This window comes from Bombus bifarius, unplaced genomic scaffold (genome assembly GCF_011952205.1).
Source record: "Bombus bifarius isolate JDL3187 unplaced genomic scaffold, Bbif_JDL3187 scf7180000010271, whole genome shotgun sequence".
NCBI classification, from domain to species: Eukaryota; Metazoa; Arthropoda; class Insecta; order Hymenoptera; family Apidae; genus Bombus; species Bombus bifarius.
The window spans coordinates 1,913,473-1,939,100 of NW_022885586.1; the positions used below are offsets into that span (position 1 = coordinate 1,913,473).

A 25,628-nucleotide genomic window follows, 5' to 3' on the forward strand; every position below is an offset into this window, starting at 1 on the left:
CGTTCGAGCGGAAAGACGAAGAATCGAATGAAATCGGATTCGACGAATAGCGTGAAAAGTCGAAAGGTCGGGGGGGGGGGAGGGAACGAGCGTCGTTTAGTCGAAGCACCGTTCGAGAGGATCGCTGCCCGATCCACCGAAGGGGAAAATACAGGTAGCAGGGGCGATAGAGAATGGGCGGCCGATGGAACGAAGGGCTTAGTAGAGTGGCGACGCGTCAACCTAGAGACTATGTACAGGCGCGGGGGACGAGGGTGAGGGAGTCTGCGCGGTCCCCGGCGTGCCAGGATTCTGTTGCACGGAATAGGAATTACTTTGACGCGAGTGCTGTTGCTGTTGGTGTTGGTGTTGATGGTGATGGTGGTGATGGTGGTGATGGTGATGATGGTTCTGGTGTTGGTGATGGGTAGGAGCGGTGTTTGCGGAGGCAGAGGTGGAGGTGGCGTGATGGTGAGCGATGGTCTGGTGAGCAGCGGCGTGATTCTGGACGAGGTTCAGGTTGAGGGGGTAGGATAGGGGGGAGCCCAGGGCCGTTGCGGCAGCGGAACTGCAGGCACCGGCTCCGGGCCCCACCGGGCTCAGTGCATGCTCATCCCCGCGTGCGGGTGGTGGGCCGCCGCCGGGACGGAGGTTGCGTGATGATGCGGATGGTGCATTAGAGGAGGGAGATGCGGGTGGTGGGGATGGTGTGGGGTCAGAGGTGGAGGGGTCATCTGTATTGGGGTCATGGGCGTTGTCGGCTGATGGCCGAGACTGGTGGTGGTGGTGGTCTGGGATGTGGTGTTGTTGGTGGTGTCCTGGCCCGCCGCCACCGCCGCTGCCGCTGCCGCCGCCGCCGCCGCCGCCGCCGCCACCAGAGCCTGCTGCTGCTGCTGCTGCTGCTGCTGCTGGTGCTGGGCCTGAGCCGGTTGGGCCGGTTGCTGCGGTGGCTGCTGCTGCTGCTGCTGCTGCGGCGGCGGCGGCGGCTGCGGCTGCGGCGGCACCGAGCTGGAAGTGGGACTCTGCTGACTCCCGTTGTCCTCGCTGTCGGAGCAGGACTCGGCTGACGAGCTCCCCGCTCCCCCCTTGCCCTTGCTGCCGCTGCTGCTGCTGCTGCTGCTGTGGGTCTTGACGTGCTTCGCGAGATGGTCGCTGCGCATGAACCGCTTGTTGCAGACCGGGCAGGCGAATCTCTTTTCGCCGGTGTGGGTTCGAAGGTGCCGCTGCAACTCATCCGAACGTGTGAACCGCTTGCCACAGAAAAGCCAGTTGCAAACAAACGGTCGCTCACCAGTGTGCCACCGTAAGTGGGCCTTCAGATGCGACGTTTTCCCGTAGACCTTACCGCAGCCGGGTATGTGACAGCTATGGATGTTCTTCTTCCTGAGATGTACGCCGGCCGGACCGAGTCTCTCGGCTTCTTGACAATTCGGACAGTCGCAGGTCGCACGTCCGGTGTAGCGTCTTTGGGAGCGCGGCGACGGGGCTTGGCTAACGCCGCCTGCCCCAACGCCGACGCCGCCGCCGCTCCCCTGAGGGCTACCGGCACCGGCGCTCGCGCTCGCCGTCGCGGCCGCGTGATGGTGAAGACCGAACCCGGGAGGGCCTCCCGGCAACATCGATTTGTACGTGTCTTGAAGGAGATTGTGGCCGGCGGTGGTCGCGGTGGTCAGCAAATGATTGCCCGCGAGCGCTAGGCTCGTCGAGTAGTCGGCCGAGTAGTTGGCCATTTGCGCGGCATGCACACCGACGCCGACCGTGCTGCCGACGTCCAGCCATCCGCCGGCTGTCGCGGCCCCGTGAACGTCCCACCAACCGTCGCTCGCTTTGATACCGCCGTGTGTCGCGCCCGGCATCGCGTTGAACGGCCACGACTCGTACGGATGTCGGCCGTACACCGAGCCCAAGGTCGCTCCCTCGACCTTACCGAGCAGGCTGCTTTGATGATGATGCGGATCGCCGGCCGGTTGGGCGCTCGCTGTTCCAGGAAAGTACAGGTCGCTGCCGTATTGAGGCGCGGTCGACGCGCAGGAAGTCACCGGCGCTCTCGCGTAGCCGCCGGTCGTGCTGCCGGCGCTGCTCGTCGCCGCCGGTCTTTGACTGACTCCGGTCGTTGTGCATCCACCTCCTCCTCCACCCCCGCCCCCTCCCCCTCCCCCACCTCCTCCGCCTCCACCGCCACCGCTTCCAGCGGAGTGCTGCGGCGAGCTGCCACTGCTCTGCGGACTCTTCTTCCACGGGTGGAAACCTTTGCCCACCGCCGCATCGGCCAAAGGCGGTGGACTCTTGCTGCTCAATTTGTTGCACTGAGCCGCGAGCATCGCCAACGGTGTACCTCGTAAACCTGGATGATCCTGAAACAAGAAAAAACAACCAACGGATCACGACTCGATTCCGTCCAATTCTTCTTCGGTAGATCGTTCGTTCGTTCGTTCGATCGATCGATCGATCGAGTACAGCATGGCACGCTGGCCACGATTTTATTACGGCGAAACGCGTTCCCGAGCAGGTGTTACCTCGGAATTACGATCCACTCTTCCGATACGATTACGCAAGCCGATAATAACGAGTTTCGGCGGGCTTCGCGAATTAGGCGCCCGCGTGTATATCGATCCCGGGCGAAATCGCCCGCTCGATTGAGACGCTTTCTCAAGGTAACGCAGCTCGTAATATCGAAATCCACCGGACGCTCGATGCGGCCATAATCGCAGCTAAATCGACCCAAAAAAGAAACCGCGCTCGCTCGCCACCGGCCGCCGGAACCGAGGCTTCCCCCGAGGATATATAATGACACTAAATTGCCGGTCCTATCCTAGGAGAGAGATCCAAGATTACCCGAAACTATCGTCAAGCCCGACTCCACTCCACTCCATCGTCTACCTCCGTTTCCCTTGCTCCACGATCGACAACAACGAAATCTTGACGCGCCCTATACCCTAACGACTTTTGTACCTCGCGTTTTTCCAACTTCAACGCCGCTCCGACGGCGAAAGTCGATCGTGCACAAATTATCGAGACGTCGTTTTCGAGTAGCGAAGGAAAGACGAGCGAGCCTCGGTGGCTACCGAAAGGCTGGAGGCTGGCGAGGGTCCGAAGCGGATTCGGACGTGGAAAGGTAAAGGCAAAGGGTCCGCGGAAGCGGCAGGAAATTAAAGTCTGGCGGGCCGCGCAGCCATTAGCAGCCGGCGCCATCGAGGCGACACGCCCCCACGCGGTTCAAACCTTGCACCAACACCGACCAAAGACAACGGGTGCGCGCACCCTTCGACGATCCAGACAAAGAGCAACACCGTGACAGAGACAGAGACAGAGACAGAGAGAGAGAGAGAGAGAGAGAGCTCTACCAATCCGTGGTCACCCCGTGCTGTAACTTCGGGCAAGGTTGCCAGGGTAATAACCACGGTTGCGGTCAACGGCGAGCTCCTTTCCTGTTCCGCTCTTTAAAAAAATCTCGGAGTCGTTCTGGCTCGGGTCGTCGACTCTTTCACCCTGTCGGAACTCTTTGACGGAGCTGGTGTATCGAGCCTCGTTAGCGTCGTTTCAAAATTTCCATCCGAAGCTTCTCGTCGGCCCCCTAATCCCCAGCGTTATAGGAGGACAATCCTGGAAAAGGGAGAGTCGAGAACGCGATGGCTCTCGTTTCGAGGCGTCGACGAATAGCAAGGTGGCGACGAACTTTGGCGCTTGCTCGCCGCGGTTTCGCCGCAACGGGGGTGGAAGACGACCTCGTCCTTTCGGCTCTTTGCTGCTGTGGGGTGAGAAAGCTGGTTGAAGAAGGAAGAGGTACCAGAGAGAGGGAGAGAGAGAGAGAGAGGAGAGGACGAGTCAAAGAGAGGGAAGTAGGAGGATGAAGGGGAGAGAGTATCTCTCGGCCGGTGGTGTACGAGCCACGCCCTCTTCGAGCTTCGTGAGTGCAGGTTGTAGGCAGGCTACGTATTGATCCGGCGGAACGATATGACAGTGGCCTGGTGGAGACAACGACGTCTCTCAATTAGCCTGCTCTGCCTTCCTTTCTTCACTCTATATCCTCGCTCATTCCGCGACCGCTGTAGAGAAAATGCTCGTTCCACTTACACCGGATAATGTAGTCTCCGCTGTTTAGGTCGCGAGTTTCCGATACGATGCATGTATATCGCGTCAACGCCTGTCAAATCGATCTGCTCGCGATGTCAGACTTCTTATCTTGAAGAGTGGATGATATCGTGGTGGATGATCGTTGTGATAGCAGATCAACGAGAACGCGTAAAGCGCGTTAATAGGCTTATCGATTAGGACGATATTAACTGGCACACCGGTCTGTAATTATATCGCGCAGAACGAAAAGCAGTCGTTATTTCGTGCTAGCAATGCACGAGCGCGAGGCGCCTTCCAGTCGCCGATACACGCTCGCTCGTCTCCGCTTATACCTGTCGTCTTTCGATCGTCGCGATTCTTCGCCAATCGTTTATGTTTTATGCATGTTACGCACGCAGGCGACATAGGCTCGCGCGCCCACGTTTTCGTTTGCTCTAGCGAACTCCAGCGACTCGTATTAGACAGCTTTACGGGTGAGGCGAATAGAAAGAACGAATCGTAGAATCGTGGCAACGAAAGAAGCGATAAAGTCTCACGTACGACGATCGTAAATGAACGAGATTTGCCGCGTTTTCGTTGCTCGCCGGTCGGACGTTTCTTTCGGTCACATTTTTACGAATATGATTCGAGAAACGAAGTCTAAGCAGAAGCTTGCTTTACCTGCTAGGTATCGTAACGAGCACCACGCTTTCGATATTTCGCATACTTTTGTATGCAACTTGGAACCGCCAAATCTCCCACAAACGCATAAAAGTCCACGGTCTCGTTATCGTTGAACGGAGGATTTTTACAGAAATTCGATCATCTGTTCCTTGCTATTTTCACGTAAAAATCAACTTTGCAATTTACAATTATCGTAGTATAGCGTCGAAAGGAAAAATTCCACTTTCGCGCAGCGTCAACGCGCGAGAGAAGAATCGCTCGTCTGCATAAGACCGAAAGCGCGGGATTGCGAGCGAGATCCGTCTCAGGTTCGCGGCCTGCTGTCGGCACAGTTGAAAGAGAGCCATCGTAGGTTGGGCACGGCTAGAATCCTTTGTTTTAGCCGCGTGACGTCACGCCCATCCTAGCCAGCTAGGACTAATAACGCCTTCGGCTGTGCCGCGCATAAATTAAAACCAGGCAGCATCGTCGTCTCCCTTCTTCCTCGCCTCTCTTGGCTGGCAATCTTCCGAGAACTACGTAACACCAGCCGAGTGCTTTCGAAGATGCAGGTCGTCGTAAAGTTCCGACAATGAGCGGGTCAAACGTTTCGAGGAAACAGGAAAGTAGAGTGCCAAGGGAACGAAGAATTTGTCGGTACGTTTGCCGTACAGTGTAGACGAATCGACTTTGTCGATGTTTCTCGCGCGAATCTTACGTTCGAGTGAACAGGGGACGGCGCGTCGAATTGGCTCGACGTGTGTAACGAAAGGAATTCATCACGTGTTCGAAGAGATTCATCGATATCCTGGAGTAGACGAGCTCGAGAGATTTTAGGAGTCGATACTAATGTAGAATTTTTGACATTTCCAAGTTCTTTGGTGCAGTTGAACACGCTGGATGAATTTTTTATATAACGTAATATATAATAATTTTAATTTTAATAATTACATTTATGTTTTTCTTGTCTAGAGATCATAGTTTATGTTCTTGCAGATATGGCCTGGTATCGTACGTTCTACGTTCTCGTCACTTTATCAGTCGCTTGAAATTTCTGATAAAAATTGATTTCGAATCATCGAACGATAATATTAGGTTGTCCGAAAAGTTTCTTTCGTTTTATAAGGAAATAATAGACGCACGATGTTTTATATTAGTTTATTGAATTATGCACGAACATAATAATAGAAATAGAACGAAATGGATCACACCTAATTCAATAAGATAATATAAAACAGAAATTGTTGTTCGTTTATTATCACCTTATGAAACGAAAGAAACTTTTCGGGCAACCTAATATAACGAAGAAGGATGAGTAAGCAAACGATGTTATCGGGCTTGATAGATTTTGCATAACGTTCGAGTTGCATGAATTGTCTAATTACAGGAAATAAGCACGGGAATGTTCTTCGAAGAAACGATAGAAATACCACGGTGTCGCATACGATAATAAATTGCGCGAGTCCATGTATCAAATAACAATTCGATCAGTCACAGACAATTTGCCATTTAGAATATTACGTTATTAACAATTGAAGCCATAGAAATGTATAGAGATGCGTAGATTATCAGAGGATAAGCGTTTTACGTGATCCGAAATCAATGACCAGCGATTGTATTCCAATTCTAACATTCTCACGCATAATTGAAGGTATAGAAGAAAAGAGTCAATCGTTCGGCTATAGACGACGTAAAGAGAAAGCGACAGGGTTGGTGAACGGCTGAAACAAAACGGAACCGGTGGGTGTCAGAGCGAAAGCAAGAGCCACGCGACAGCTGAACGCGGGGTTCGCACAACGGTCGGCCGAAGCGAGGGTGCGAACCCGGTAAACCGTAGGGTGTCGAAGCAACTGGGCGTGTGGCAAACCGCATCCGACGTCTACGCGTCAACCTTCTTTCCCTCTCTCCTCATCAAACCACAAATGGAGACGTTTTTGGTTCCACTATCCAAATACATTTCCAAAGGATTCGTATATTTCCGATCGAAACGACACGATTCTTTCTCTTATCCCGAAAAGACAATTAAAGTATCGAGGCAAAAAAATAAAAAAAAAAAAGAAAAACGAAAAAGAAGGGCCGGTAATAGAGCTGGACGCGAAATTAGTCGGCGGTGTTCGCTGGTTTCCGTGTAAAAAGCGTCGGTCGTTTTCGAGAGGCATTGACCACCGGCTCCTCACTGGCACCTGCCTCGAGCTGCTTCTGATTGGATCCACCTGCGTTTCTCTTTAGAGAGATCGTCCAAACGGTACGCTCGTTTTTCCGAATCGCAGATTTCGAGAGTTTCTCAACGACGTAAATAAGCGTAGACTATGAAAATAGGAAAATACGATAAGACGTATTGGTCATTTTCTATAGAACAGCAATTACCGAATCTCAGATCTATCAAATTATTTCCTCCTTCGATTATTTCGTATTAAACCACTAAGTATCGTAGAAGTGGGAAGATTCACAAAAGTAAACTTGTCATGTTTTTCTCGTCTGGATTTTACGAGTATTAGGCTATCAATACCGACAATACCGTAGGATCTTCCCATTTCCTACGAATCGCGGTATTCGTTCCAGATTATTAGAGGAACGCTCGATCCATCGGGATTTTGTATCGGCGCGTGATGCCATTCGAACTATAATACGTGGTTAAATTTTTATTTTACTTTATTAAGAAGCTTAACCTGGTAAAATACATCCAAGTTAAGTATAAATTCAACAGTATTATCGTTAGGTGCATAAAAATAATTTTACATCGCCACGATATCGTAAATTATTTATCCGAATTACAGCTCACTCGAATGCCGAGAGTTTCGAACTCGAGTCAGAAAACTAGCGTATAGTTTCGAGTTTCCTCTCGAATCTCGATGAATTCCGAGTGTCGCTACTTATCTTCGTTTGCTGGCAGTTGGACTGATATCTCGCTCGCGAAATAGTACTCATAAACCGCGCAGTAAAGTTTCACAAGCGATTCGCTTCTGTGCTATGCTCCGCCATGGGAAACGGACTGCTACGCAATCTTAATATCGATCTGGTTCCTATAAAAGCAGCTTGGCGCGGGGTTGTAAAAATAAGCTCTTCCGTAACAACTTGGCGCGGCAGTAAAAGCGACCGCGAGAGATTAAATTAAAACGAGACGCGTACGCGCGCTTGCGACCGACGTCGTTCGCCAGATTTTCATATTTTCTGTTAATTGCTTCCTCCGGCCAACAGGAGGAAAAAAAGATGAACGTGTACGGACCACGAATACAGCGGTTGATGGCGGTAAACGGCGTCGTTACAGCTCTGGTTCGGCTCGACGCGTCCCTTTGGGATACGTGGCGAGCTGAGAGATCGCCATGATATCGTGCCTCGTTTCTAATGCTAATTATTTGTTTATCGGCCTCCGCATGCAACTGCTCCGACACGCAGACTTCACCCGATAAAACGCCGCTACCGCTTTCGAACCCTTCTACGAGCGCGGAGAACTTATTATTCCTTCCTACACACTATTTGCTTCGCGGATGGTGTTCTCCATCGCGAAAACACCGTTGTTCTCTCCGATTCGATTTCTCAAGAGTCCTCAACTGTGTATTTATCGATCGACGAGATTGCACGAATATTATTTATATAACACTCGGTATCGATACTATGAAAATAAAACGTAGAAACTTTTAGAAGAATTCTTCGTTGCAAAATGTGAACCACTGTACATATTTAGTGCTGTTTACGTGTACATATCGACCGAACGAGAAATTATTTCATTATTTTTGAAGATTTTGCAGTCTTTTTTTCCTTTTTTATTCTATTTCTTTAACGTTAACTAGAAATTCGTACGTCTTTTACACGTTTATAATTTAATTAGAATTTAAGAAGAATTTAAGTAGAATCCATTATTTTTGATCGATCGAAATCGATGAGATTCGCGTGTTTGATTTTCAAGCGGCTCTTACATCTCGCAGTCCGAATGAATTTTTTAGAACAAATTCCTTCGTAATTGATCGCGTGTCAGTGGCGATTCTCTATACCTTACGTTAAAGTTAAGGGAAGAAATTTATGTACTACGGTAGATTCACTATGGCGGATCGTGCTAGTCTACTTCAGAGAATTCGAAAGAGGGTAAATTTCCATGATCGGACATCGTGGAATCAGGTTTCGTGGACGTTGTTGCACGGCTATTGGGAAACGAAACATAGAGAAGCTCATCGGACACGATAGAAACTTTGGTCGGGAGACGGGATTAATAATTTTATTCATGAGTAACCAAGGCTGCACCGCGACCAAGAAGAGCCTCCGTTAGTTCCCACCAGGCGGCAGCTACCTGTTATCCTCCCTTCTAAATTATGTTTTTTAATTAAATCCATCGTGAGAGAGCGACTCGGCTATCTCTGTTTCGCCCTTCGTCCCTGGTCGCGGCGTCCCTCGTCTGTCCGATGTGCGCGCCGCGCGTTACGAAAGGTCCGATCGTATATCCGAAAAAGTCTACCTCGCTGTAACCGTGGCCCGGGGCCAAAACAGGGAGCTGCCCAAATTTATTCGGCTATCGAGCGACCGGAGGGAACACAGAGAGAAGGCTGCTTCTTCTTCTACTTCTTCCTCGCTTTTTTCTCTTCCATCGTGTTGTTGCTCGCCACCGAGTTTTTTGGCCTCCGTATAGGCCCTCGACAAATTTCAAATTGCCCTTGGACCTAATGATTTCCGGGTATAGAACGGGGCACCCACGTAACCAAAGGGCAGCGCAGCAAAGGGAGCGAAAGTCTCAGAGAACGTTGCCACGATCGAAATCGGTCGGTGAGCGCAGAGAAGAGAAACGACAGGGAGAAAAATGGCCAGGCTACCGATTCATTAACACTCGTAAATCTGTCACCCGTCGCTGTTCGGAATATTAATCGCGCACTACAAGTTTGTTATAATTCGTAGCCAGTTAACGCCGTTTATCCTCGGCCGAGTATACGTTTGACGAAGAAACGGAGTATGTTTGACCGCCCTAAACGCTTTATCGCCTCCGGTACCCAGCGATTTTGCGTCGGTAGCTTCGATCCTCTTGGACTCGCGCCCGGTTCGTGTTAACTCGACGACAGATTAAAGCGGAGCCGAAGTCCAAGGCAATAGCTTCCCGCTGACAGCGTTCCTTCCTCTGTATAATCGAATTGACTTCGGTCTCCGAGAGGAAACGAGAAAATGATCGTACTAAATGTCATCAAAAAACACGAGAAGCATCGATCCTCTCGATTTTCCCCGCTCTGGAGATGGGATCGAGGTCCACGGGTTTTAATCGATTCGATATCGAAGTCAATAATCCATTGAAACGGATTTTGATTACTTACGTCGAGTTTTCGTGAAACTGTCGGTAAATCGAACAATCAGCAAACGGATCCAAACAGTGAAACAAAAGGGACGCGTGATATTAAACGTTGCGTGATTAAAACTTTAAATTTTGTCGATAGAGCAATTGCTTTTCGACAAAAATCGCGGCTCGTTTTTCAGACGTTACGTCTTCATTAGGATAATGAGGCTGGCGTAAATCTGTTACGGGAAGCGGCGTGTTGTTGCGCGTGCTTCTGGAATATCTCTGGGATCTGGGGGACGGAAGTCATCGCATTTGCATCGAGTAATTTAGTGGTACATAAAATTCTGCAGCCAATTAGCGGCCAAGTGTCCGATCTATCGCCCGGCTAGTCGTTTACTCATTTTAGAACGCTTCTAATTTCGGAAAGGTGACCCGTTTTGAACGTCTTTCATTTCCTCCGTGTCTACGGCCAGTTTCACCCTTCTCCTATTCGAGGCGATGCTCGCCTCTTGCGCAAGCAAAACTTAACTGACCGTTCTAAAGGACTGACGAACGTAAAACTTTACATTTGCTCGAGGAGCCAGCTTCAATGTTCGACTAAATTAACGTTACGAGGATATTAAAGATTCCCTACGTTTCTTTTTTTCTTTTTCCTCGTCGTTTGCTCTCCTTTTTCTTTTTTTTTTTTTTTTATAGGAGATACGGAAACGAATTTTACATCAACGAGCAGAGTACTTCCCCGTTTGCTATCTATCGTTTATTCCTACGTTTTGTTTTCACTTTTCTCTGTACAATATCCTCATGAAGATTTCTCGCGCTTTGAAGCACTATAAATATAAAACGCCTTGGAAATATTTATTCCTGGCAAACAAACGATACCGATAATGAATTAATCTAAGTCTTGGAACAAGATGGTAATTCTCAAAGGTCCTTAATTATACTGAAATAACTTCCTAATGATATTACAAGCTTACCTCATCTTCTAACTATCCTAATACTTATGTGCACATGGGGGTGTACATATTATAAAAGCCATAACGGAAACCATCGAATCAAGACAGAAATCGCGACTCGTTCAAGAAACCAACAGCCTGAGGGACCGCTGTTAATTTTCATCCAAGTTAGGAAACGGCAACCTCTGCCTTAATCGATGTCGCGTCCAGTCATCTCGTAGAAGTCGGTCCGCCTATATTTCAAAGTGGCCCGGCTATAACGACAATATTTTCCACGCCATTTGTCCGAGGATCTTTCGCGCTCGCGTCCAGAGTCGCGCGAGGGGCGGGGTCGGATAGTCGTGTTTATTGTTCGGCCAGGTAGACCAGCGTGGCCGATCGTTCGATATATTATTCGGCTCCTAGATCAGCCTTCCGAGAGCTTCTCGTTCCCGTATATTCCACGTTTTATCACCAGCACTGCCACGGTGGTCCTAGTCGGCGGCTTTCTTTCAATTACGAAAGTTTAAGTAAGTAGCGTCACCGCGCAGCCGAGAAAGGCAATCGTACGAACGATAAATTAACCGAATATTAGCATTTAAATGATCCACCGGTTGAACCAGGATTTTGATAGGGTTTCGATGGACCCACGAAACCTGCGAAACGTTTCATGCAAGGGTCTATCCAAGGCTGTGCTATGTCGCGCAACATCTGGCGGGAATCATCAGTCTTCGACAACTACGATACGACGTGCGACTGATGGATGAACCTTTTGACGGACCTATCGTTCGACCATCGTTCAGAATACGATGGTTTTGTATCGCCTGTCACCGAACGCCCTGACGATGGAGCCTTTGTATCGCCCTACGACCTCTGAGATTGATACAATCGACGTTTACACGCTGCTCCAGGTTATATGCCGGATTAACGATTAAAGCGTTGAACTTTCATTGTTCATGAATCAACGATCCTGCTATTTTGCGAGAATAAAGAGCGTCGTGGTGAACAGGAAGATTACGCGAAGCGTAATGATACTGCTAGTGAAACTTGTACTACGCTATATAATATATTTATACTACATGTAATATTAATAGCGATAGTAAAACTTACAATACCAATATATTAGGAACATTAGAAAACATTAGGAACGTGATTGAGTTGTCAGAATTTTTCTGATACCATTGCACATGAAACTAAGTATCTTATTTGAAGAACGACGGTTACTCCTTATATTTTCTCAAACTTCATTAAATTGATTTGTACCAATATACAATGAAAACTTGGTACGAAACGTTATTTTCCACGATACTTACGTGGAATCTCCGGTAGGTGAAAATGGCCCGGCGTTCGCTATTTACGTCGCTCTTGCAGCATCAATCGTTCGAGAATAAGGGGTTGAATCGCGAGAAGAGGATGGAACAAGGCAGGCTTCTTTCAGGTGGCCACACACGCGGCTCTCACCTGCGCGAGCTCGATATTATTTATTCGCGGTATTCGCGAAACGCCGGTTGATACAGGTCTTAGGCAGCTAGTGCCCGTCGTAATTTAGTCGCGCAGCGTTTTACGAGAGGCGCAGGGACCAAGAAGGCGAACGGTACTTGGCGAAATTCGCCAACGAGCGAACGCGCGAGCCGATAAATTTACACCGAGCGGCATACTTCTAACAACCTAAGTGCTCCTTTTACGACGAAAGCTTACATTGAAAGCAAGATACGCTCGATATACATATATACGTATATATACGCAAGTTGGTTCGTAATTGCGGCGGAGATCCGTGGACGAGCTGTGGAGCGGTTCCACCAGCTGCACCTGCGAATATTTACGTTCAATTAAAAACTCGTAAACACCTAACGCTGGCTAAATCTAAATGGACCTGGACGATACAGTTGCTCGTCCACTGTTTCAGCGTCAGTGACTGTCTTTCAACGACCAAGAACAACGACTCTTTCCACTCTTTTTCCACAGTTAGCCGAGATACGAATGAAACGGGCGCCTTCCGCTTCGTCAAAGGAATAAAGACTATGTAAGGTAGTGGTCGCGTGTCGATTACACGAATCGATGGTCGCGCACCTGTCCTCACGGTGGCTTTGCCAATTTCGTCCCCTCGTCACGAGAAACGTCCGAATTTTTGGAAACGCTTTAACGAGACAGATACGTCGAATCAAAGGGAAATTGCTCGTATTAGATGGATTATGGTTTCTATCGAAGCTTCTCGGAACCACGTCGCGCGTTTAAGGAGATATTCGGAAAAACTGATTTCCTATTATTGAGATACGTGTAATTTTGTGTGCTACACTAGATCAGCCGCGTAGTAGTGACACACATATACGAGTACGAGTGTACGGGTAGAGTGTGTGTCTCGTAAAACAGATGAATGCAACTGTTCCGTTAGTACTGTATGGTATAAGAAGATGAGACAGAGTGCTGAGAGGCGCGCAAATGTATATCGACGAAGATTTTGTACATCACATATTAAATAAATCTGAAACTATTATGATATCAATTCCAAGTGTAATCTAAGTGTTCCTATATATTTATTTCGGCGATTAAGATCCACAATTCTCAACACCTATCGGAAATTTCGATCAATCGTAACTTTTTGTATTTAGACGTTCCGATCGAGCAAATTATTGGAAATTTCAAAGGACACGAGTTCGACAACGTTGGTTAGCTATAACTCTGCTCTCGCGATCTATGATAAAAAGATAAACGTCGCTTTATGAAAGCACTTTATCAATGTAAACTGTCAACTTTACACCGCAGACTTTACCCATCAATAACGATGATTTATATTCGAGAAAATATACTTTTCCCAGTTCGAACGTCACTAACAGTAATTGATCGCTACCCGATGGTTAAAAACCATTAGCATATCTATTAAAACCATCCACGTTTATCTTCCACGATCTTCACGCGCCAAACATCTTACATGCGTATTCAAAATGCTGTGTGTGGAATAAACAGCCATCGAAAGAGTTAATCGATACGCGTTCGTCGAGGGTCCTCGATAACCATCGTTCGCGTCGACAGCGTCCATCTTTTCGCGTGGAGCGGGTCGACACGCGACAGAACCGCGACGTAAAATCGTCCTTCGGTCTGACGGTTGGAAAGAAGCCTGAGAGAGCGACGTGGCGCGAGTTAAGCGGCTGGTCGAGGCAATTTAGCAGAATCCTCTCGAGAGTACATCCGTGTGTACGCGCGGCCCGTGTAATACACGTACACTGCTGGCTTGTCCGAAGTGTTACTGACGGCGCTACGCCAACAAACTGCCACTAAATCACCTTTGGCAGACCGTGAACCCGTTCATCTCGTCGGACGCAGGTGCTGCTAAAGCGAACCGCTCGAGAGGATCCAATCTCGGCGCCGCCGCATCGTCCACGCGGTTGTAATACGCTTTGCGCAAAAAGTAAACGGTTGCCGGATCGGCCTTACAAATAATTCGACAAGGTAAATAACCCTCGTGCGATCTTCCTGGATAGAATTCTCTCCGTGCTTGGTAGCGCTGTTTCGCGGAAAGTATGCTCGATCATAGAGATACGGTAAGTTCATAAAGCGAAACGTTAAGCTTGGCAAATTGGTATCGCTGTTACTAAAATATCAGATTGTTTCTTCTCGAAAGTTCTTTTAATCTGGTTGCTCGCACATTCGTTTGTATTTCGAGTCTTTTCGCTGAAATATTGCATGTGCTTGTTCGTCTTCTTCTTGTTCACTTGATACTACGTGTAAATGACTATGTTGTTAATAATTTACCTTATTTTTAGTATTAATCGTATTTACCTTACGATAGAATGCTTCCGGCTCGAAATCCATGGAAAACTTACACAAGTTAGTCACTATCCGATTATTTGCTTCGTAAGGATAAATCAAGAACAGTTAGGCTAGCGACCACGCCGTACGAAGAGACGCGAAACGCGCGCTTTCTCCGGCTATGAATTACACGCGTAACGATTATAGACATTACGTGGACGGAGCGTTGCTGGAAACCGCTAAAGAGGACCACGGAGACTGTTTAATTTTCCTGCTCCGCGTGGACATGCTTGATAAACGTTCGCGTAATTTACCCAGCCAATTTTCCTATCTTTTCCGTGTACCTACATCGAGTCTTCGTTTTCTCTATTGCCTGCAGCTGAGAGTTCGTTGCTGTTCTGAATAAAGGATGTCCGAGATCGTTTGCTCAGATATGTTCGATATACAGCGTGTAAATAACAAAAAAAGAACGTCAGACATCAAGACAAGGAAGAACGTCGTTTGCGGTTCGTGTTTTCCATCCGTAAAAGTATAACCTCGAGTTAAATAAATTTCTAGAAATTTGTTTTTCAAAATATCATTATATGTGTGCTTGGATAATGAAATTGACGAGTTCATAAAGAACGCGGTTGATCGGTTTAGCTTGTAAGAAGCTCGTATTCGTTTTTCCCGAATGCTTTGAATGCCGCATAATAGAAATGATTGATAAATGGCCGCGATATCTGGTTCTGGGAGGCGCGCATTAATCAACGTTTGCGTTAAAGGAAATGGCGTCTTTGCGATAATTGGCAAAGATTTCGCATGCGTTGAAAATTGATACACGGGTTTGGTGTCGCGAGAATATCGGTTGGGCGTGCGATTATCGACGAAACGATGCGTTCAGCCGGATCTCGGGTAAATTGGTTCGCGTGTCTTCTACGAGAGCCCGCGCGATTTATAGCTTCATCGTGCTTTCATATCGTAAATTCACGACGTACGCAAGCGCGTGCATGCCTCTATACCGAGGAGAAGCTTTTCCTCGGCTCGGCCACACCACGTACCGAGATTATGCAAATCGACCAGTGTTAACCCGACCGCCAAAGATTATAATAACTTTTCAGCTGTCATGTTTCGTTTGTAATGATCGCGATTTCCCGGCCGATAGCGGTTGTTCTACGGCAAACGTGTTACACGAAGCCCGATCGTTTCTAACTTAAACAGTCCGTTGAGTTCCACGGAAGCACGCAGACTGCTCTTGTTTAGACTCTGCTGGACGATGGCTTATTAAAAAGGAGTTACACGGGATGAAAGAGGCATAAACGCGTGACAAAACTCCGAGGATCACGTAATCTCGCGGCGATACGATCGCTGCTTTAATTTGCCACGTACTCGTGCCATGGAAAATTTGCGAAACAACCTTGACGATTCTGTGAACAGTTCTGTTATTTGCCCGTCGTTAAACCTAACTATTCGCCCCGTTGAAAATTACTCGAACTTTACGAGTTTAACCCTCTTTAACCCGTTAGATACCAAACAATGGTTTACTATAACGCTATAGATACTTCGGTTCCTTTAAATTTCCTAAAATTGAAGTATTCAAATGGAAGGAATTCTCAAGAATTCCCTTTCGTAGTTACAATATCGAAAACTAGAATTCGATGATGTAATGGAAAAAGAGTGGAAAATGAATTATCAGGTTAATACAACGTCGTTAATTTAATTCGATCGACGAAGATCCTGCCAATTTGATTAGAAACCCTATTGTTTGCTCGTCGTTGAATCTCAACTTTCATCGAACTATTTCTGCCTGAATTGAAAATTATCCAAGCTTCACCCATCTGATTCTAAACCGCAGAGGGTGTTGATTATGAATGAATTGAAAAACGGCGATCCGTTTAATTCGATCGTCGAAGACGCGTGTACCGCGGGATCAGTTTATCAGATCGTCGCTATTGAATCAGTCCATTAGAAGCGTATCTAACCCCACGCGGGCGTAACCCTCAGGAATCGTGGTCCTGCGCGGATCCACCCTCGTTCACGACGATAGCAGAGAGTACTGCAACAGACTGTGACATATTAGGCGACCCCCTGAGGACATCATCCCCGTATAAGAGGCCCATAAAGAGGGTGACTCCGCTCTCAGATTTATTGTTTCGCGATTTAGTGGCCAAGCGAGCCGTGGGAGTCTGCTGTGGTTGCTCTATATTCACCCCCGTCACTCGTAAATAAATTATCGTCCGTACGAAAACACCATCAGGTCGAGGCAGCAGAACGTATAAGTACTCGCGAGTACCAGAAGATTACCGGAGAACGGATCGTTCGGTTTCGAGATCGTTAGAGCTGACCTTCGTCGCAGGTACGAATCGCGCGACCGACGAGAGACGACGACGATCCAGTTTCTTAAAGAGAAAGGCGTTGCTCTTTGGCAAGATTTATGGCCATCTTTATTCCCATGAAACTCGGAAACCGTTTCCCCCCCATAAAAATTCATGGTCGGTGTAACAGTCTCTTCTCGAGTCTACATGCGTGGGTCGAGCGATTTGACGAATCGCGTTTTTCAAACGAAGAACAGAGGAAGGAACGCGGTATAGCACAGTTTCGTTGATTTTCTTATTGATTGTAAGGTAATTGTACGAATGAACGGCGGGATTTTAATGACGCGTTGTACGTAATTGGCGCAATTAAAAACGAAAACTATCCGTTAGGTGCAAAGACGTGGTCATGATAGATACGGTTAATTGCAGAGGCGTGTCACGTCTTTTAAAGATAGCTGGTAAGTTAAGAAAGTTTTACGGAAGCTAAACAGATTGTTTTTATTGGAAGAGAAAAATGTATGGGTTTCGTGTTCAAAAGTGCACAAGTTTCTACTACGAATATCAGTTGAATCGTTTAGATACCATGTTGATCTTACTTCGCGAATTGACAAATAAATCTACGAACGTAACTTTGAAAACTTGCCTTGAAACTCACGTTATTACACGTTCTTAGAAAAGATAAATTTGTGGTATTGTATATCGTTTATTTCTTGGGAATTGGACGTTAATCGTATATCTGTGGCAATAAAATTGACATTCACGAAAGCGGAATCGATCAATTTTGCGTCTGAGACGTTCGGTTCGCTATGAATTACGAACTTACGCTTGAAAAAAATGATTTAATGCTGATTAATTTTAAATCGATTCTTTGTCGGCTTGTTTAAATTATTGAAAAATCTAGCTGCCTTGTTATTTGCAGCAGCCCCATCAAATGCGGGAAAAAGGGTGAACGAAGTAACTACGTTCGGAGAGGAAATATCAATGACACCGTGTTTAATGGCCGAGCTATTTTCGGAAGGTTACCCATAAATTCAGCGGGTTTCCGTGTTCGGTTTAACGAAGCGTCCAATCTGTACGTCTAACGGGACAAACGCGGGTTTCGTTATGCAACGCGTCGAAAGAGGATAATTCGTTCCCGTAGGGAAGGAACGCGATAGCGATACGGACGTAGGCACCGAAATGCAAATTATCCCGTTTGCAAGGACGCGGGGAGAGCGAAATGAAGAAAATTGAGCCGATCTCGTTGAGACTGTTCGCTATTCCGGTTTCCTCGCTCGTTCGACTACTGCGTTTTGTCCTTACGCAACGTCTGATCGTGGATACACGTTTGGAAATCTACTTGCTCCAATGTACCACCAGGCAATAGGTACCATGAAAGTCGAGCAAATCGATGTTGCAATAATTTGTCGTTTACGACGTTTCTTGTTTACGACGTGCACAACTGGATGCTGCTGGATACAGCTGAACTATCTCGTTGCAGACATCTAGACCAATGTACGAAATATCTATGATATTTTTATTCCGGTATATATCTATGCCGGTCGATAATGTAAACAGGGTGTATTCAGAACGTTCGTGGATCGATGGTGTTTAGAGAGGAGGTAAATTGTACTATTACGCACCGAGATACGTTACGTGATATTAATCGGAATTAAAGCGATATAACGATCATAACCAATAGCGTTTCAATTCGTATCTCATGAATCAGTTACCTTGCAAATCTTGCGTCTTTTCCAGGTTGAAAGTAATTGCGGATGGAATTAATTCCGAGAATTTGCGACTTTAAGAAAAGAGAAATATTTCTTCTCGCTGAAAACGAATCCAATTCCTAACGTCGATAAAAAAGAAGTTTTCCTATCCCAAAAGAAGTTTTCGGCAAGCATCGGAAAAGTATCGAGAGATGTCTACGTGGAACGTGAAATAATAAATCATCAGACCAGAAGCTTTTCGAACGTACTGTACGGACCTCGCCAAAATCCGTGTCTACGTCGTACGTCCAATTGGAATATACATAATTTTACAATTTCTTTTTAGCAGTCTGAGAGACGACTCGGTATCGATTCGGTGGCATTCCTGCGTAAACTGCGGCAATTATCCCAGGCATCGCTCAAAACTCGCCGGTTCCTCTTTCGGCCGCGAACAACACGCGATCTTCCGAGGCGCGAACGAACTCCGAGCTCGGTCATATGCATCTGCTAAAGGGAAAATCGCCGCTGTGTTTCTCGTGCAGGGTATACCGGAAGTTTTTTACGGGCCTTGGAAAAGGTCGTTGCTCTATACTGGTCGTGAGAGGTAATCTGCCTTTCCAGAAGCGGCCTCCCTGTCTCCGCGTTGAGCGCGGATAGAACTGGAACTCGAGATAATTACTCGCGGCAAAACGAGTCAACGCGTCTTTTATAAAAAGCTAACTCTCCGACATTTTTATCAGGGTACCAGTTTGTTGTCAGATATCGTACAGCCACCATTATATCGTAGGATTATCGTTATTTAGCGTTACATCAAGGATGACAGGGCTTTCTTTCGTTGCCACGATATTATCTATCTAATAAATTACGCGATAAGCGTTCTCTAAAAGGATAGTTAACGAGCGAGAAATCATTTCTGGAGCTCTGACCGTGAACTCGATAAACGGCTATACTATTGCGTTGGTGTAAAAAATTCGCGCTTCATGGCACGTATAATATGCAGTCGATAAATCATCGAGCACGGTGGACAGCCGAGCCAACGTTTGGTATTTTGGTTCCGACTCCGCGGGGGTTTGGCACCCCTGCGGGGGTTCCCTGCTGTTGCCACGCTTCTTTTCCTAGTGGATCCATCCGTGGTGAGAGATCGGATCGAGAGCCTCGAGGTGTTTGCCACGCGAAATAGAAGGGCGCCAGTTTGCGGCGCTCTGACGCGCGTACGATAATGATTGGCGATTGAAAGACGTAAGAAAAGAAAAAAAAAAAAAGAAAAGAAGAGAAAGAAAGGCTAAGAGAAAATTCGTAGGAACCCCCCGCGTAAGAGGATATATCTAACGTAATGATGGTAAGCGCAGGAACCGATTGGAGCGTGCAATTTCACAGTGGAAAAAATGTTGCATTGTGTTTAGCGGAGGAAAGTAGTCGGGTTAATAGAATCGAGTCGTTAATAATCGTCTTCCACTTTAGTCGAGTGGCGCACGTTAAGGCCTCGAGGTGTTGACCAGATCGAGTATTGTTCATCTTTCCCATGATGGTCCCGGTGAATGACGCTGGCTGCGATGATACGTCACGATAATGGCCGGTAATTCGACGTACCATCTCAAGGCTCGTGCGCGCTCTACGAGGAATATTGTTTACAACGACGATACCAACCCCGGAGAAGAGAAGTCTTGCCTTTTCAATTATCGAACCTTCCAGCGATACGATGATGGTCGATGGAAAACGCACACATACGAGCGGCTTCACAAGCGGGCGCCGGTAAACCCACACGCACCGGCTGCATCTCTCTACCAAATTGCAGCCTCGAACCACGGCGCTCTATCGTCACGCCATACGACACACACGAGCCGATCGCACGAATCGTCTTTTCGTGTTTAGAATGTCCTCGTTCGCAAGAAACCGACCGTTTCCCTGCATTCTTAATTGTTCCGCTCTCCCCCTCCCCCCATCGCCCCATTCACTCGTGGAAAAGTTCAAATACGAAGCGGAATTCTACGTTTCTATTTGATGAATAATTCCATCGACGACGGTACTGTACGGAGAATAATGACCGATAATTCGAGGTACTGCTCGCGCGAGCAATAGGAACACCGTGTACGCGAACGAAGCCGAGGGGAGGCTAGGGTTTTCAATTATCGAACCTTCCACGATAACGATGCCAGCCAACTTGCGTACGTGCATTTTACCGTGAGCACACCCCCTAACCGAGGCTACGAAATTGCATCTTTGACCGTTTAATGAAAACCGAGAGCGCACCGTAATGAATATCTTACGCTTCGTACCTTTGAGAACCGCTCGGCCAGTTGCAGCAATCTTTTTCCGTGGAAAAAGCATTCGCTCTAATTCGTTGAACTCGCTTTAAACAGCTCGGCAACGTCGTTAAACCTGATGAAAACTGCATGAGCAACGCGCACAATGACTATCGAGAACCGTTCGCAAGCGCGTAACTTTGGAAAAAAAGAAAAAAAAGAAAGAAAGGAAGAAAGAAAAAGAATGTTTGGCTCGACAAAGGACATCCCAAGGGCCACGAAATTGATCGATCATACGCAAAAACGGTTTTCCAAGACGTGCACATCGAGCAGGCGGCCATGTTGTCACCCCGAACATCTGCCACTTTCGGACCCTGCGTTTCCAACCAACACGAACGAGTTTTCGAAAGGGTGTTTACACGTCGGGAACTCGCGACGTACTCCACAAAAATAATTCATTAAACCCGGGCAAAGCCTATTGCTTGGTAGGCGTGACGCCATTTCGAAGGGATTTTGTCGTCGAGCAATGAACGACGAAGCCTTTTTTTCCATCGAGGGGAGACTCCTTCTGTCATCTTTATTTCTTCCAGTGATATAAACCAAGCATTTCTGCTCGTCATCGGGCAAAACCATATCGAGCAAAGACAAGCGTTGTGGTCGCTCGAAGAATGGAAGTTTCCGGTCGACGGAAAATTCATTCTCAGAAAAGACAAATTAGGGTGACATCGTCGTCGCGTCCGGTGCTCCAGGTAAATCCTCTTAGGTCATAAAAAGGCCATGCCGTGCTTTCATCCCCTCCAGCGCGACGAACGACGTATTTTTGCGACGAACGATGTATACCGTGGCCGTTCGCAGTCCATTGTCATCCTTGAAAATGTCAACGGGGCGTCGTTTAAAAGGACACTTTTACCCTGCCAATCGGATTATCGGATTACCAGCGTGGAAGTGAAGTGGAGCGACATGCCGAGGATTTTCGAGCGGAACCTCCGTGTATTCTAATTGTACTACTTTATTTTCTAAAAAGAAAACAACCATGTAACGCGTCTTCGCAAATCGGAGTGGGATAAAAGCGGTCAGCTTTTTATTATAAAGCAGTTACAAGTACGTAAGCAACTAGAAAGAAACGAGCTAATTTTTGAAATTCCTTTTCCAATGTATCGTTATTCGCGTCGTCTTGTTTTAACAGATCGATTTATGGAAACAAATTATTCGTTTCTCGAGTTCACGTCAATCGTGAACGTTAATCGCGCACGTATTCGTGTAATAAAAATTTGATCGCCCGAGTACCTCGAAGGATAGCGATCGAATCCGACGTTTCGTTGGGGAATTTTTGCTCGTGTTCCACAACCATGTATACCATAATTGCAGCAGTTTATTTTTGAAAAAAGGAACTTGCGTAATACGCCTTTGCAAATCGAGGAATAAGAATGACCAGTCTCTGATTGTACAAGGTTTATAAGTAATAAGTACACAAGCAACTAGAAAGAAATATGTGTAGCATTGGATAGCGACGGGGTGCAGCGAGTTTAGTTGATGAATATTTGATAATGCTCGCCGATCAATGTAGTATGTATCGAAATAAAGTCTTGTACGACTTAGTCACCAGTTACGTTACTTATAGTTCAACATAGATACTTGACGAGAGAAAGTTCCATCGTCGCCTGATTAATTAATTAGCCGAGAATCGATGAAAATCCATCGCGTTGCGGTATGAAAAGTTTCGATAGGAACTTTTGCCAGTAAACGATACTACTATTGTTAAGAGCAGACAATTTAAACACGAACGTTTAAATCATTGTGACAGGAACGAAAGGAAACGTTCATGGAGGATAACGACAGAAGTATGAAAGAGAAAATTCTTGGTCACGTATCCCCGTTTACGAGGATCGAGTGACGAGAGGAAGTAGGTATCGTGTTACCATCCCACGCATCCTGTCAAGTGGATCCTCTTGGTGCACAAAGAGCAGCAGACAAATAATTGGCTCCTTGGGTGCACAGGTAAAGGCCAGTCCCTTTGATCCCTGAGAACCTTGCGTAAGAACTATTATATCAAGGATACTCGATACATTGGGATTGGGTGCTTCAATAACGCGAACGAAAGCAAAGGGACGAAGAGAAAAATAAACTGGTCGCAACATTCTGAACGTCGCGTCGACGAGACGGCGAGTATTTGTCGAGCAGTTTTATATTTGTCTCGGCGTTCTCGGTTATAGCAATGCGAATCGATGTTTTAATACCCAAGAGAACCTGTGCTCTCTCGTTTCGAAAGTCACAGCGAGCTATGGAAATCAGATCGCGGTATACCAAGTATACCGAGCGAAATAAGCGAAGCGGACTTCGAGACGAAGCAGGAAGAGAGCTGGAACGAGCGACGCACAAGACTTTTCACCGAGATTAATTTTCGGCACGACACACCGACAGGAAACTTTTCTGCTGACTTAATTAACGCTCGTACGCGTCTCTTTTTCGATGCCGAGGATTTAATTACTTTTTTACATCGACTCGTAAATCATCTCGCCGAGGCCAGCGGAGCAACGGCGTCCTTCTTGCCGAGTCATAAAATAAAAAGTTCCAAAGCCGAGAGAAGAGAGTGGAACACGTGTTGTGCCAGAGAGAAGGCACAAAAGCTGCTCGAAACGGTTTCTATCGGATACAGCTCGCGGTTACGGAGATCGCTGCTTCTGTCAAAACAGGACAGATTATCCCGGATAATCTGGCGGATTACAGAGCTGATAATGCTTGCAGGTAGTTGCCGGACAATATCGAGGAAAGGCTCGCTGCGTACAAGCGACAATGCGGATGCGGAAACGGCCAGCATCTGTGCAACCAAGACGTCGCTCGTATTTTTCGCTGCGTCCACTGTACCTATGCCATAAAAGATGCAGCTAACCCTCGAAAATTTGCTGGATGCCTCTTGAAGCGCCTGGTCCATCGATGCCGAAATTGAAAATTACACGATGATCACCCTGTCAGATAAAATTCCGAGTCGCGTTCAAAGTTTCGCGGCGATGCCGACGGCGTTGTCTAAAGTGCGCTTAATTCTCCGCTTGGTCGATCTTCCAACAGGACCTTTGATTTTATCGGGTAGTCCACCGAAAGAGCTCTGACGAAGGTGACAAGGCGAACAGTAGCACCTGATTTGCGAGATCGACGATTCGTGGTCTACCTGAACGGATTAAGATCCCTATCTGGAAGGAGGCTGAGTAATTGACCTTGCCTTAGGGAGATCAGAGGTTGACAGCTACCCTTGCCTCTGACGGCTGGCCTGCATTTTAAAGACCACCGTCGCGGAACAAATCTGACCATTAGTTAACTTCTAATCTTGGCGTCTTATTTTTAGTAGCGATCGGGAGCCCGAAAGTCTCGATGGTTGCGTCGCTTGTTACCAATCGTAGCGAGAGAATTTTGGAATAATAACGTTGATTTGAACACAACGATCGTGGCAGGAAGCTTGGCGAACGAGCAACTATCTGCGCAAGAAACTCGATGAAATTGATGATCGAGGACTCACCACATGTCCGTGCACCGGTGACTTGGCGATCGACTGTAGCTGCGGGTAAAGTTGGCCAGCCGCAGCCGGTGTCATGTCGGTCAACATCTCGTTGACGCGTATCAACGGCTATACTCGTCAATTCGCGGAATCCTGTCTGCTGTTCTTCGGCGAGTTCGACGAACGACGCGGTCCTCGGCGTTATCTTTCTCTCAGATATCGAGTCTCTCTCTGTCCAATATGCACACTTCACTTGCGTTCACCGACGATTCGATGATTCGAAACTGGAATTCGTTGGTTGAAAGGAAGATTGGAAAAGTCGCAGGCCTCGGAGGCAGTGTCCGCGGCCGTCGGCTGGATAAAAAAGCGAGTGGATCGGAAACGTCGTGGTGCGTCGGGCAAACCGGTTAACGTGGTTCCCGTTCTTCGCCCCGTGACAGACTGCCGGCTATCCGATCGGCTTTGCCCCGACCAGACAGGGGAATGGTAGTAGGGAAGCGAGTAGGACTTCGGCCCCCGGGCAAAAAAGGGGCAGAGCTTGCTGGGCGGAACCCAGGGAAAACCAGTTACCGCCCCTGACCGCCTCCGTGCCGTGTCCGCTTCCTCTTCGCTTTATTTATCCCCACCGATTTTCCTCCCACTCTTTCCTCTTCTCTCTCTTTCCCCATTTCTCTGCCTCCAGCTCTCTCGTCGTCCCTCTTCCTCGTGTTCCATCCGAAGCATTCTCTTTCTCTCTCTCTCTCTTCAACCGCCGCCGCCGCCGCCGCCGCCAATCCGTAACCCTCCCCTCGATAATTTAACCGTGAAATGCGCGCGCACCGCATCGCCACGAAGAGGAGGCACGCGTACGACGACTTTGGTGGTGCCCTCTCGGCGTTTCACCTCTATCCACCACGGACTTTCCACGTTTGTCCCTACCTCTGCCTCCCTTTCTCGCTCTTTCTCTTACGCTCGTCTCCTGTTCCAAGCGGAGGCTTACGTGACCCGAAGTTGTCGTATTAACTCGAGCCTCGATGTTTGACGTAACGGTATGCACGTCGCCGGTATTTAAATACCAACATGCCACTATCTGATACCAACGAAACCAGCAAAGTTCATCGACCGGGGCTGCGTAATTGATATACAAATCGAATCCACGCGTTTGCGGAAACCGTACGTTTTTCCGACTTGTCACGCTCCCCTGTATTCGTCGGGCCTGGTATTTTCTCATCTCCGAACTTTCACAGATCGAAACTAGGCTTTGGCTAATTTTCGTTTCGTAAACTTCGTTTCCAAAAATATGCGC

General features: G+C 47.5%; 1 protein-coding gene across 1 annotated transcript; it reads right to left on the reverse strand.

Moving 5' to 3' along the window:
• Positions 1 to 437: 437 nt before the first annotated feature.
• On the reverse strand, positions 438 to 24,914 carry LOC117216371 (transcription factor Sp9). The gene is made up of 2 exons (XM_033463031.1): positions 24,365 to 24,914; positions 438 to 2,333 (listed from the first exon to the last, which is right to left on the reverse strand). Exons 1-2 carry the CDS (start codon positions 24,449 to 24,451, stop codon positions 579 to 581), a joined length of 1,842 nt encoding a protein of 613 aa, XP_033318922.1. The 5' UTR covers positions 24,452 to 24,914; the 3' UTR covers positions 438 to 578.
• Positions 24,915 to 25,628: the final 714 nt, after the last annotated feature.

Bases quoted from the DNA above. Each gene is read 5' to 3' on its own strand.
- LOC117216371 (XM_033463031.1), bottom strand. From the start codon at position 24,451: ATGTTGACCGACATGACACCGGCTGCGGCTGGCCAACTTTACCCGCAG. The intron at 2,334-24,364 runs GTGAGTCCTCGA...TTCTTGTTTCAG, and splicing joins CACCGGTGCACGGACATGTG to GATCATCCAGGTTTACGAGG.